The following is a 14417-nucleotide window of genomic DNA, read 5'->3' as shown; positions in this document are numbered from 1 at the left end:
GCAGCAGTCTGGGAGCTGACCTTGTTCGTGAAGACAGAGGCAAAAAAAGCATTGAGTACATTAGCTTTTTCCACATCCTCTGTCACTAGGTTGCCTCCCTCATTCAGTAAGGGGCCCACACTTTCCTTGACTTTCTTCTTGTTGCCAACATACCTGTAGAAACCCTTCTTGTTACTCTTAACATCTCTTGCTAGCTGCAACTCCAGGTGTGATTTGGCCTTCCTGATTTCACTCCTGCATGCCCGAGCAATATTTTTATACTCATCCCTGGTCATTTGTCCAATCTCCCACTTCTTGGAAGCTTCTTTTTTGTGTTTAAGATCAGCCAGGATTTCACTGTTAAGCCAAGCTGGTCGCCGGCCATATTTCCTATTCTTTCTACACGTCGGGATGGTTTGTCCCTGTAGCCCCGATAAGGATTCTTGACAATACACATGGAGGTATAGACACACACATGTAAATACACATGCACAGAGGTCCATGCACATGCAGACGCACACACATAGCGGTACAGGCACACACGCACACACAGTTCCGTGCACACGCACACACAGAGGTATATGCAGGCACGTACACGTAAACACACAGCGGTACATGACATATGCACAGAGGTACACGCACACACAGAGGTCATGCATGTACACACACACACACACAGAGGTCATGCATGTACACACAGAGAAGTACATGTATGCGCACACACCCGGAGATACACACAGAGGTGCACGCACACACACAGACACATGCACACATAGAAGTATAGGCACCTGTGTACACGCACACACACACGCGCGCGCGCACCCTCAGTTAACCTTGATGCTGGAAGCTTAAATGTATATGGCTCTTTAATTCTTGCTTTTCCCGGTAAAACATGCTGCTTAATGGTATCGTTAATGTAAAAATGCACCAGCATCTGGAGAAACTTCGCTTCGCCACATCCCGACTGCTTTAATGTTGAGCGGTAACGCTGCGGTCGTCTAGATTGTTTCCCCTTATTCATAAAATAATCCAAAGGAAGCAAATGTTCTTCCCTGACCATGACTGCACTTGGCAATAGTGGGAGGACATGCTCCTACTGGGCATGGGGCCTAGTGGCATCTGGAGTGCTCACACATGGCATTTGTCTGGCTGGACATACTAGCGGGCAGTGGAGGGGCCAGAGGGGGTAACCAGAGCCTCTGGGTTGGGTACAGGCTTTATGCAGAACTTTCTCCATGTTATGCAAATAAACCCTCAGCCACAGCATGGTGGCCATGCAGTTCTCAGTAGCGTCCGACTGTCCGACTCTCAATGTATTTTTAATGCACCAATTGTCTTGGTATCAATAGTTTATAAAACATCCCTGGAGGGTTGTTAACTGCCCATGACAAGGGCTGCATGTGCGGGGAAGGATGGAGCCGGCAGTTGCTGCCTGGAGCCCAGGCCAGAGCGACTCCATAACAATCCCTGTTCCTCGCATGCAGCTCAGAGACCTGCGTTAGGCATGGGGGCCTAGTCCCGGGCAGAGAGCTCAGGGGAGGAGAGGGCTAGCACAGGTCCTTGTCCCTGGAGAAAGCCTTTCCTGCCGGGCTCACTCCCATGAGCTGCCAGGTCCTGTCTTGGGGGCCTCCCCTGCACTGGGATGAGCCAGCCAGGGGCCAGCAGCAGGCTGCTGGTGAGGTTTGTAAATACCTCCACAAGAATCCTGGCCTCGTCTAGTCCCAGCTAAGCGCCCCAGCTCCTTGCCCCATGCAACATACTCTATAGATGCTCGGTGTGGTTCGTTCCAGTATAATCTTTATTTGGGAGATGGAGCAGGGATTAACAAGGCCAGGTAGAAAACAGGAGCATCGTCACAACCAGCGACAGGAGGAATCGGCAGAGCGAAAATGAAACAATGTCAGGCCCTGTTCTCAGTGCTCTCCCCAGCCCTGTCCCACCACTGCCCAGTGAGCATGGCCTCTCGGGACTCTCCTCCACCCTTGGCAGGGCTGCAGGGAGTGCTCATGCTCTGGCTGTGAGCCAGGGGGGTTGTCTGCAGTATCTTCCCCAGGGACCCTGCAGGGCTGCTTGCTGGCTCTCACCTTCCCTCTCCCTAACGGCACCGAGGCCAGCTCTGGGCCCCCTGGAGAGGGGGGTGGTTGAGCCTCTCCGCTGAACGTTTGGCTCTTGGGGCTGTGGCAGTGTAATAAGTAGGCACAAACTCAGACCGACATTTGTGGGGTGAGCTGAGCTGCGTGTCCAGAGCTCACTGGGCAGAGCCAGCCCTGGCCAGAGGGCCCAGAGGATACGGGATCCAGAAGTGCACAGACAATACTGTCCCGGATGGCTGATCTGGGCCCAACCCTGGGCAGCATTCCCCAGGGAGTATGCATTCAGCTCCCTCGCACCTCCGTACCTCGCAGCTTATGGCTTGTTTTATTCTTTTTTTCTTTTCTTATTTTTTGCTTTTTTGCAGCAAGCTCTCCCCAAAATGTTCTGAAGAGATAAAATCTCCAAGCAGGGCAGCTGCTTCCCTGCTCTCCCACCTGTGTGAGAGATAACAGAGGGCATGGTGATGGGTAGCCGCTCTCACCACTGCCCCTTTGGGGACAGGGACGCTGTCATAGTCCGACTGGTCACCCCATCCTCTGCAGTCTGTAGTACAAGGGGCTTTGGTGGCCTTGGCTTGCTAGCCAGATACCCTCTGGGGCCCTCACTCCTGGGCTGCCCTACTGGGGAACAGGAGCCTTGCTGGAGGGGTAGAAGGGAGGAACATGGCATGGCACACTTTGACAAAGTCTTCAGCCTCTGCACTACTGCGCACCTGGCAGCATGGAGCAGAAAGGCTGAGCAAGGAGATCCGCAGGTCCCTTCCCCTCCCAGAGACATACAGAACCCATGGAAGAAGGATCACAACTCAATGCCTTTATTAACACGAACCACCCAAAGGATGGGGCGTCCCCAGACAGGGATGGGCAAACAAAGATCCTCCAAAACGAGGACAAATGGGAGCTTTCCTGGAGGGCCTGTGGAGGAAATGGGCTACGTCCGTTAATAATGGGAGGCCAATGGCAACGGGTTTAATTGGCTGCAGTTACTTTGACGCATGCCAGCTTGGCCACCGAGATGAAAGCTTTGGCAAATAATGCAGAGAGGGTCTGACTGACGTGTGGCAACCTCCCCGTCCCATCCCTGTGGGAGGCAGGTTCAGGTCTCACGTGCAGCCCAGTTCAGCCCTGGGAAGCTCCCAGGCTCTCCACCTGTGTCACCTCTGTAGGTTGCGTGGGCTGAGCAGCATGGGGGCGCCAGCGCCGTGGGTCAGCCAGGCCAGTGGTGGGGCTGCGCCTGGGCGGAGCTGCTCCACCCTGACCAGGCCACAGAGCCAGGGGAAGGGGACAGGAAGCAAGCTGCCCAGGGAGTGAGCACAGCGGGCTGGGTGGCACCTGTCCAGATGCACAGGGGGAGCGTGAGCCGCAGGATAGGAATGTCCCTTGCTCTGGAGCACTGCCAGGCCCAAGGGGAGCACCTCTGCTCAACCAGTGGCTTCATATTACAAGGGGGCTGTGTTCCCAGCAGCCCCCACCTAAACTTGAGCACTGAGCAGGTGGGGATGCCCTGTGCTGGAGCGGGGAGCTGGGCCGGGGGATGATGTGTATAGCACCTGCAGTGCCAGGGGAGCTAGTCAGACCTGCCACCCTCACTCGGTCCTGTCATCCCCTGGGACTGGTCCGCAGGCTTCTCTCACGCTGTCCGGCCCCCGGGGCAGGGAGGCGGTGCAGAGCTAGGCAGGGCGGGGTGCACAGGTTACATGATGGTGCAGGAAGACAGTGGATTTCGGATGTGGCAGGTACAGGCAGCGCCGCAGTACTGGCGGAAGGTCTGGTAGCAGCTGCGGTCGGCGTCGCTGCTCCACTGCACGGGGTTGGCAGCCAGGGCCTCAGCCGGCAGTCTGTTCAGGATACTGGTGTTCACTGCCAGCGCGGCCAGCCCGTAGTCGGTGAAGAGCACGGTTTCCCGCTTGCAGGTGGGGCAGGAGATGAACTTGTACTTGGGGCAGGACTCATAGAGGATCTGCAGGCACTCCTCGCACACCGAGTGCAGGCAGGAGAGGATGCGGGGCCGCTTGTTGGTGAAGTTGTACATGTGGCCGCAGGTGGGGCACTCGAGGGGCTCGCACGGTGTGGAGGGGTGCAGAACGTACTGGTTAACGATCACCTCGTCTGAGGGCGGCTGGCGGTGGTAACAGACCTCTGAGCTGCCCTTGCGCTGCCCTTGGTATATTCGCTCTCGCCGCGGCAGGGGCGGAGTCCGGGGCAGCCCCAGAGAGCCAGGATTACTGTCCAGGGCAGGGATGTCCCCGCAAGCCTGATTGACAATGATCTCGGACTCTGATGGCCAGGCGCGCTTGGCCACGAGGGGGGGCTCCCGGCGGGGCGCTGAGGTGTAGCGCGGCTGGGAGGCCTGGAGTTCCGAGAACTTCTCTGGGTGGATGATCTTCATCGCCTCCATTTTGATGATGACTTGTTGCCCTTTGAGACACGACATGAGGATGGTTTTCACATTGCTGTCCGCTGCTCTGGGCTCTGCAAGGGGAGCCTGCATGAGGCTAGAACACGCCGGCAGCATGCAGAGCTTTCAATCGTGTTCGGGCAGTGAAGCGATAGGGCTGGAGAAAGCCGCTGGAGCAGGGGCACATCCTGGGAGAAAGGTGCAGCTCTAGGCAACCAAGTTCCCTCCGGATTCCAGTAACCCCAGCTTCCCCCGCATTCCTAGAGGTGCTGCTTCCGCAGATGGAGGCGTGCACAGGAAGTGGCTGCAGTCACAGCAGCATTCTGCTGAGCGGAGCCTTTCTGCTCCTAGGTTCCAATCTAATGATCAAAGTTCTTCCTCCCCGCAGTGCCTTTCTCAGATGCTTAATCCTGTGGCAGCCCTGTCATGGAGAGATCTCCCACTCTCTGTGTGCTCTCGCTTTCCAAGCCAGATCATCATCAGCTGGAAATAGCAAACTCAGGCAAGAGGCTTAGGGACAGCCAGGCTCTCTCCTGGCCCTGGAGCAGATGAGTCAGGGCTCCAGTTCATCCCAGGACAGCTCCCACCAGGCATATGCTCAGTGCAGCCTGCAAGGAGGGCTCCCTGCACCTTTCCACAGGTGCCCTGCCCCCACCCAGCCTGTATTCCTCTTTCTGGGTAAGATCCTGGCAGGGCTGAAGAATGTGTGTGTGAATTCCTTTGCTCTGACTTCGTCTCTCCCACTCGCAGTCACTGAGGTTCGCGGAGACTGCAGCTGCCCCAGGGTAGTAGCTGGGCACCAGACCCAGAGCCAGGAAGCGTCCTGCTGGGGTGAGGAGCGGACCGGGCTCACCTTTGCAGTGGCATGCTCCGTTGGTGGGGATGCAGGGGGTGTAGCCACCGATCAGACCTGCCGCGCTGCCCCAGCCTCAGCTCCACGTTCCCTGCAGCCACTCGCAGGAAAAGGCTGGAAACACAAAGCAACAGGAAGTTGGAGACTCGGCTCAAGGGAGATTTGAAATCTGCAAGTGTTCAATGGGGATCACTGGGTGGCTGGAGCCAGCGCCTCACTCTCTGCTCCTTGGGCAGACCCAAGGAGCACATCCCAGAGCCCTGGCTGGCTGCCCAGCACAGCTGCAAGACATGGGAGTCGCCAGGCATTCCCCACAGGCCTCTGTTCTCCAGTACCTACCTGTCAGTTTCCCAGGGCTGGGCTTGGGGAGGGGGGATTCTGGGGAGGGGCTCAGCACTCCCTGACCAAAGCCTGGGACAGACTCTGATGTCTCCCCTAGAAATCCCAGATGCATAAGTAGCCTGTTACTCCCCCTCCCCCTCCTAGGTCTCAGGGGCCCTTTCTCAGGTAGTCGGGGCTCCCCACTCTGCCTCTGGATTTGTGCATTTGACCCCTGCCATTGATTATGTCACTCTCCCCACATTATCTCACACACATTCGCTCCGCCCTGGCTTCTCTCTCTCTTCCGTGTCCCCCATCCCAGTCCTCTTGGGACAGGGGCTGAGAAGGCACCAGTGTTTCAGGGGTGAAAGGGTGACTGTCACTGTAGGTATTGCCTTCCTAGTGGCAAGGAGACAGCCCTGTCCCTCTGGAGAGGACGATGGAGGCTCCTTCATTGCAGGCCTGGCAAATTCCTACCCTGTGTTAGCAGGGAGCTGCCTTCAGCACGCTCCAACCAAGCTCTGCAAGAACTGATCATGGGGCCATGCACCCACGGAACCACCTAAAGGAGGCTGCTTGGCCACAGGCCGTTCAACAGGTCTGTCTGGCTATGGTGCAGCCCCAGAAGGGACCACCTGGCTAAGGGGCTGCCCAAAGGGCTAGCTGAGCGAACTGGTCAAGGTATTTTACCCCATCCAAATCTCTCATTCATCCCAAATGTCTTGCTCTAATGCAGTGGGGATCAGCAGGAAGCGGGTGGAAGAGCTGGTGAGTTAGCTGGGCCCGCTGGGCCTACCCTGCACCTTCATCACAGCCACCAGGGCTTGGAAGGCAGCAAATCCTCATCACCAGGCTGTCCGCTGTCCCTGGCTGCAGTGTGCTACATTCTACCTACCCAGCCACAGGGACAACACAGCACACACCCTGCTATACGACACAGGAGTGACACATCCACCACACACACTGACACACAGCACTCCCACTGCTACACAACACAGGAGTGACACACCCGGCACACAACACACACCCTGCTACACAACACAGGAGTGACACACCCGGCACACACACTGACACACAGCTACACAACACAAGAATGACACACCTGTCATACACAGCACACACCCTGCTACACAACATAGGAGTGACACACCCAGCACACACCCCAACACACAGCACTCCCACTGCTACGCAACACAGCAGTGACACACCCGGCACACACACTGACAGGCAGTGCTCAAGAGGCACACACCACACACACAGTGACATATATGCTCACACACACACATAACAAAGTAACACACAGCATTCACACTCCCAGCACACTCCATGCTGACAGGCTGGGAGCAGCTCACACAGCCACACGGTGTTCACAGTGACCCATGGCACGCACTGTATGCAATGACACGCAGCACAGATATGCAGCATACACACAGCATGCACACAGTTACACAGCACTCACACTGACACATCACACACACTCACAAGCGCACACACAGTCCTGCAGGCTGATGCCCACCACTGACACACACTGACAGGCAGTAAATACCCTTACCTGGGATGGGCTGTGGGGCTGCAAAGCTCTGTTATTTAAGGAGGCTCCTGCCTTGTGGGGCTGGCTCCTCTCTCTGGGCCAGGCAAACTGCCAGCGGACTGGAGGCCTCAGTCACTAGAGGTTATCTGAAAGGCAGAGGAGATGACTCTGTTATCCACACCTTCTCCAAATCGTGCCTGGCTCTTCCTCAATTCCAGTCCAGCTTCCTGATGGCCCCTGGCAACAGCCTGCTCAGTGCAGCCTCTTCTGCTGTTCAATGTCCAGCCCAGCAAAGAGGTGATTATCCCCTAAAGGGCAGGACACAAAGGCCGCACTCAAAGAGGAAGGGCTCTCCCCCAGCTGTGCTTGTTCCGGATGCTGTGCAATGGCCAGCCCTCCAAGGTACCTGCAGGCCAGTGGGCTCAGGAGGGAGCCCAGCTCCCTTCCAGGCCTGCTGCGGAGGTTCCCTGGGACTGCTCCTGACTGCACCTTCGATCCCAGGGATGCGACTCTTCCAGGCTGCAATGATGAAGGACAACTGCCTCTTCCCAGGGCTTTCGCCTCCTCGACTCCTCGCACCAGTACGACAGCAAACCTGCTCTCTGGGCAGGATGGGATTTTGCTTCGACAGGTAAGATGCTGATGCAACACTGTCTGCGACGGCAAGTGCACACGGCATCTGCAGGCTACTGAACTGGCAGAACCTTACAAGAGGCGGCAGCATCTGCTAGTAGCTTTCCTGGGATCATCTCTGCAAAGGCAAGATCCTTGGCAGCACAGCAGATACAGGGCTGGCTGGAAGCAAGGGCCTTGCCAAATCCTTTCTGTTGCTGGCGGACCCTGTCCCCTGGGGATGCTCACTGCTGGAGGTGGTCTCTTTGCTGCTCTGGCTGCTGCTGTGGAAGGCTCTCCCCAGGAGCTGTGAGGGAGCCTGTCCCCAGGATGCTCAGTGCTGGGAGCTGGTTCCTTGCTGCTCTCTCTCCCCCTCTCTCTGTGTGTCTGCAGTGGGTACTGCAGTGATGCAGCCAGCTCACATTTCTCGCTATCAGCAGCATGGAGCCCAGAGGGCCGCAGAGCCCTAGTGCCCAATATCAGCTCCCTCCCCCTTGTCATTCATGAGTCTTTTCCCCTCCCTCAGCAGCATTTAGCTCAGTTCCTCTGCTCGTCTCTGCTCGTGCAGCAGCCGGTTCCAGGCAGGCTGCTTGCTATGCAAGCTTCCTGGGGGAGGGGTGAAGGGGATTTCCCCCCTCGATGGCAGGATGGCTGCAGCTCTCAGCAAGCTCTCCGCTCGCTCGGGTGTGAGAGCACAGATTGTGGTCTGGGCTTCCTTCCTCCCCCTCACACTTTTTCCGCCGGTTGAGCTGCCTGCTACTGCTGCTGCAGCAATGAATCTCTGCCACCTCGCAGCCCAGGTCAGCCTCGGAGCACCCCGCAAATGCACATGCTGCCTGGCTATTGCCTCCCCTGCCACTCTGGGAGGCCAGCAGAGGCCATTTCAGAGCACAGACCTGCTTTGACCCCTGGTGGAGTCTCCTAGGAGGCACAGCCGGACAGACACAAGTGCAGGGCCGGGGCCCAGCACTTTAGAGGGGCCTGCAGTGACTCAGCAACTATAGGGCAAACCCACACATGCTGGTGTAAAGAGCCAGGAATATTGCCGTGATAGCCTGGGGCTGTGTGCCAATAGCCTGGTCTCTGCGCTGGCTAGGCCCAGCCGCCCCGGGGCCTTGTCCCAATAGCCTGGTCTCTGCACTGGCTAGGCCCAGCCGCCCCGGGGCCGTGTCCCAATAGCCTGGTCTCTGCACTGGCTAAGCCCAGCCACGCCAGGGCCGTGTCCCAATAGCCTGGTCTCTGCACTGGCTAAGCCCAGCCACGCCAGGGCCGTGTCCCAATAGCCTGGTCTCTGCGCTGGCTAGGCCCAGCTGCCCCGGGGCCGTGTCCCAATAGCCTGGTCTCTGCGCTGGCTAGGCCCAGCTGCCCCGGGGCTGTGTCCCAATAGCCTGGTCTCTGCACTGGACTAGGCCCAGCCGCCCCGGGGCTGTGTCCCAGTAGCCTGGTCTCTGCACTGGCTAGGCCCAGCCATACCGGGGCCGTGTCCCAGTAGCCTGGTCTCTGCGCTAGCTAGGCCCAGCCGCGCCGGGGCCGTGTCCCAGTAGCCTGGTGTCTGTGCTGGCTAGACCCAGCCACGCCGGGGCCGTGTCCCAATAGCCTGGTCTCTGCGCTGGCTAGGCCCAGCCACGCCAGGGCCATGTCCCAATAGACCTGGTCTCTGCGCTGGCTAGACCCAGCCACGCCGGGGCTGTGTCCCAATAGCCTGGTCTCTGCGCTGGCTAGGCCCAGCCATGCCGGGGCCATGTCCCAATAGCCTGGTCTCTGCGCTGGCTAGGCCCAGCCATGCCGGGGCCATGTCCCAATAGCCTGGTCTCTGTGCTGGCTAAGCCCAGCCATGCCGGGGCCGTGTCCCAATAGCCTGGTCTCTGCGCTGGCTAAGCCCAGCCATGCCGGGGCCGTGTCCCAGTAGCCTGGTCTCTGCGCTGGCTAGACCCAGCCACGCCGGGGCCATGTCCCAATAGCCTGGTCTCTGCACTGGCTAGGCCCAGCCGCCCCGGGGCCGTGTCCCAATAGCCTGGTCTCTGCACTGGCTAGACCCAGCCACCCTGGGGCCGTGTCCCAATAGCCTGGTCTCTGCGCTGGCTAGGCCCAGCTGCTCTGCGGCCGTGTCCCAATAGCCTGGTCTCTGCGCTGGCTGGGCCCAGCCACGCCTGGGCCATGTCCCAATTGCCTGGTGTCTGGGCTGGCTAGACCCAGCCGCCCCGGGGCCGTGTCCCAATAGCCTGGTCTCTGTGCTGGCTAGGCCCAGCCGCTCTGCGGCCGTGTCCCAATAGCCTGCTCTCTGCGCTGGCTGGGCCCAGCCACGCCTGGGCCGTGTCCCAATTGCCTGGTCTCTGCGCTGGCTAGGCCCAGCCGCTCTGCGGCCGTGTCCCAATAGCCTGCTCTCTGCGCTGGCTGGGCCCAGCCACGCCTGGGCCGTGTTCCAATTGCCTGGTCTCTGCGCTGGCTAGGCCCAGCCGCGCCGGGGCCGTGTCCCAATAGCCTGGTCTCTGCGCTGGCTAGGCCCAGCCGCTCTGCGGCCGTGTCCCAATAGCCTGCTCTCTGCGCTGGCTGGGCCCAGCCGCCCCAGGGCCATGTCCCAATAGCGGGGCTCTCGGGGATGGGTAGGTCCAGCTGCTCTAAGGAGTTAATTCAATACACGGGGCTCTGGAGATGGGTAGGCTGTACAGGCTCTCTATTGGTAGGGAGAAAAACACACTTTAAAAAATTGTTTAGCCTGCTTGGCAAGCTCTGGCCAGGGTAAAAGGGATGTGGGGCTCAGCAGAGCTGAGAAGGAATGACTCTTCTTTTCCAGGGCCCAATCATCTCACACAGGACAGTGTTGCAAATGCTCACAGCTCTGTCATGTGTCAAACGGCAGGGCTCAGTTTCAAACCACACCAGCAATTCCCCTTCTTCTTCTTCTTCTTCTTCTTCTTCTTCTTCTTTTTTTAAGAAAAAAAGTCAAATTAAAAAAACCAACAACCCCAAAATGTAACCAAACAGTCACACCAATACTCAATAGTCACACCCAGACCAAATAGCCACAATGGAACCCAAAGTTCAAATCCTAACTCAACAGCTGCATCCACACCCAAATGCGACAACCTTACCCAACAGCCACAACTGAACTCAATAGCCAAACCCTAACCCCACAACTACTCCCGAACCCCACAGCTACACAAGAGCTATATCCTAACTCCAAAGTCACATCTGATCCCAAAAGTCACACCCTCAACCAACAGCAATAGTCACACCCAGTAGTTACACCCAAACATAACAGCTAACATAACAGCCATAACCAAACACAAACAATACTATGTTAAAGCATGCTAGGCAGTGGCTCTCAACCTTTCCAGACTACTGTACCCCTTTTAGGAATGTGATTTGTCTTGTGTACCCCCAGGGTTCACCTCACTTAAAAACTTTTTGCTTACAAAATCAGACATAAAAATACACACATGTCACAGCACACTGTTACAGAAAAATTGCTGACTTTCTCATTTTTACCATATAATTATGAAATAAATCAATTGGAATACAAATATTGTACTTACATTTCAGTGTATATAGAGCAGTATAAAACAAGTCATTGTCTGTATGAAATTTTAGTTTTTACTGACTTCGCTAGTGCTTTTTACGTAGCCTGTTGTAAAACTAGGTAAATATCTAGATGTAGATGTATCCCTGGAAGATCTCTGTGTAGCCTCAGGGATATGCATACCCCTGGTTGAGAACTACTATGCTAGGGAACTTTTAGTTCACACCAGCAGGGTCTACACCAGGGGTAGGCAAACTTTTTGGCCTGAGGGCCACATCTGGGTATGGAAATTGTATGGCGGACCATGAATGCTCACGAAATTGGGAGTTGAGGTGCGGGAGGGGGTGAGGGCTCCGGCTGGGGGTGTGGGCTCTGGGGTGGGGCTGGGGCAGAGGGGTTGGGGTGCAGGAGGGTGCTCTGGGTTGGGTCTGAGGGTTTGGAGAGCGGGAGGGGGATCAGGGTTGGGGCATGGGAGGGAATCAGGGGTGCAGGATCCGGGTGGCGCTTACCTCAAGCAGGTCCCAGAAGCAGTGGCATGTCCCCCCTCTGGCTCCTATGTGGAGGTGCGACCAGGCGGCTCTGTATGCTGCCCTGTCCGCAGGCACCGCCCTGCAGCTCCCATTGGCTGTGGTTCCTGGCCAATGGGAGCTGCGGGGGCAGTGCTTGGGGCAGGGGCAGTGTGCGGAGCCCCTGGCTGCCCCTACACATAGGAGTCGGAGAGGGAACATGCTGATGCTTCCAGGAACTGCATGGAGTGGGGCAAGGCCCTGATACTGTTCCCTGGCTGGAGTGCCAGAGTGGGGCAAGCCCTGGACCCTGCTCCCCGGTGGGAGCTCAAGGGCCGAATTAAAACGTCTGGAGGGCCGGATGCAGCCCCCGGGTGGTAGTTTGCCCACCCCTGGTCTAAACAGACCAATTGATGTGCAACACATTAGTACACTTTAGAAATCACCCTCCCATAAAGTACATTGCCACACCATGTAGGCAATCCCTGAGTATATGTCCTACAAAACCAATTTTATTCAGCCCAATCTGGCATTTGTTCCTCTACCATTTAAGGTTGGGTTTTCTCCTTTGGCAAACTACAGAACATTATACAGTCTCTCGTTGTAATCTAACTTATTTTTGCCCCAGATCTGCAGATCATCAGTTATTGCTTCCAAGTAGAGCTGTCAATTAATTGCAGTTAACTCACGCGATTAACTCAAAAAAATTAATCACGATTTAGAAAAATAATTGCGATTAATCGCAGTTTTAATTGCACTGTTAAACAATAGAATACCAATTGAAATTTATTAAATATTTTGGAAGTTTTTCTACATTTTCATATATATTGTATTCTGTGTTGTAATTAAAATCAAAGTGTATATTTTTTATTAAAAATATTTGCACTGTAAAAATGATAAACAAAAGAAATCGTATTTTTCAATTCACCTCATACAAATACTGTAGTGCAATCACTTTGTCGTGAAAGTGCAACTTACAAATGCCGGGTTTTTTGTACATAACTGCACTCAAAAACAAAACCATATAAAACTTCAGAGCCTACAAGTCCACTCAGACCAACTTCTTGTTTAGCCAATCCCTAAAACAAACAAGTTTGTTTACATTTACAGGAGATAATGCTGCCTGCTTCTTATTTACAGTGTCACCAGAAAGTGAGAACAGGTGTTCACATGGCATTTTTGTAGCCGGCATTGCAAGGTATTTACATGCCAGATATACTAAACATTTGTATGCCCCTTCATGCTTCGGCCACCATTCCAGAGGACATACTTCAATGCTGATGATGCTCTTTAAAAAAAACTGTTAATTAAATTTGTGACTGAACTCCTTGGGGGAGAATTGTATGTCCCCTGCTCTGCTTTACCCGCATTCTGCCATATATTTCATGTTATAGCAGTCTCGGATGATGACCCAGCACATGTTGTTCATTTTAAGAACACTTTCACTGCAGATTTCACAAAATGCAAAGAAGGTACCAATGTGAGATTTCTAAAGATAGCTACAGCACTCGACCCAAGGTTTAAGAATCTGAAGTGCCTTCCAAAATCTGAGAGGGATGAGGTGTGGAGCATGCTTTCAGAAGTCTTAAAAGAACAACACTCCAATGCAGAAACTACAGAACCTGAACCACCAAAAAAGAAAATCAGCCTTCTGCTGGTGGCATCTGACTCAGATAATGAAAATGAACCTGTGTCGGTCTGCACTGCTTTGGATTGTTATTGAGCAGAATCCGTCATCAGCATGAACACATGTCCTCTGGAATGGTGGTTAAAACATAAAGGGACACATGAATCTTTAGAGCATCTGGCATGTAAATATCTTGTGACACCAGCTACAACAGTGCCATGAGAATGCCTGTTCTTACTTTCAGATGACACTGTAAACAAGAAGTGGGCAGCAAATGTAAACAAACTTGTTTGGCTGAGTGATTGGCTGAATAAGAAGTAGGACTGAGTGGACTTTCTAGGCTCCAAAGTTTTACATGGTTTTGTTTTTGAATGCAGTTTTTTTGTACCGTATTCTACATTTGTAAGTTCAACTTTCATGTTAAGAGATTGCACTACAGTACTTGTATTAGGTAAACTGAAAAATACTATTTCTTCTGTTTTTACAGTGCAAATACTTGTAATCAAAAATAAATAAAAAGTGAGCACCGTACACTTTGTATTCTGTGTTATATATTTGAAAATGTAGAAAACATCCAAAAATATCTAAATAAATGGCATTCTATTATTGTTTAACAGGGCGATTAATTTTTTTAATGGCTGGACAGCCCTACTTCCAGCCCATAAAAGATCTGGGATATGGTGCTTTGGTGTTGAAGCAATCCCCAAAAGAAGTCCCTTCAACATATATCTACCAAAAAGGGAGCTGAAGGTCCAGAGTTTTCCATTTTCTCTATTGAATTGGACCTGCCACAAATGAAGATAGTCTTGCCTTTTGAAGTCTAATCATGACCTTCTCAACTGTTCTCTTGAGGCAACACTCTCTTTTGATGGCTGGATGTAAAATCTTTTGAACCTATACCAGTCTTTCACTTGTTTGGTTTCATGGCTGCCTATATTGTTAATTCAGGCAGCTGGTGTCTAAATTCACACAATAAC

The 14417-nt window shown here is 54.3% G+C and overlaps 1 protein-coding gene across 1 annotated transcript; it reads right to left on the bottom strand.

Moving 5' to 3' along the window:
• Nucleotides 1–2871: 2871 nt before the first annotated feature.
• On the bottom strand, nucleotides 2872–8163 carry RNF208 (ring finger protein 208). Its single transcript, XM_073314536.1, has 3 exons — nucleotides 7665–8163; nucleotides 7197–7321; nucleotides 2872–5437 (listed from the first exon to the last, which is right to left on the bottom strand). Exon 3 carries the CDS (start codon nucleotides 4585–4587, stop codon nucleotides 3766–3768), a length of 822 nt encoding a protein of 273 aa, XP_073170637.1. The 5' UTR covers nucleotides 4588–5437; nucleotides 7197–7321; nucleotides 7665–8163; the 3' UTR covers nucleotides 2872–3765.
• Between the last annotated feature and the right edge of the window lie 6254 nt (nucleotides 8164–14417).

The sequence above is a fragment of the Lepidochelys kempii genome, chromosome 16 (assembly GCF_965140265.1).
Source record: "Lepidochelys kempii isolate rLepKem1 chromosome 16, rLepKem1.hap2, whole genome shotgun sequence".
NCBI classification, from domain to species: domain Eukaryota; kingdom Metazoa; phylum Chordata; order Testudines; family Cheloniidae; genus Lepidochelys; species Lepidochelys kempii.
The sequence above is the reverse complement of the archived record's forward strand: the minus strand, read 5'-3'. Positions and strand labels throughout refer to the sequence as shown.

Coding starts and splice junctions, on each gene's coding strand:
- RNF208 (XM_073314536.1), bottom strand. CDS start 4,587: ATGCTGCCGGCGTGTTCTAGCCTCATGCAGGCTCCCCTTGCAGAGCCC.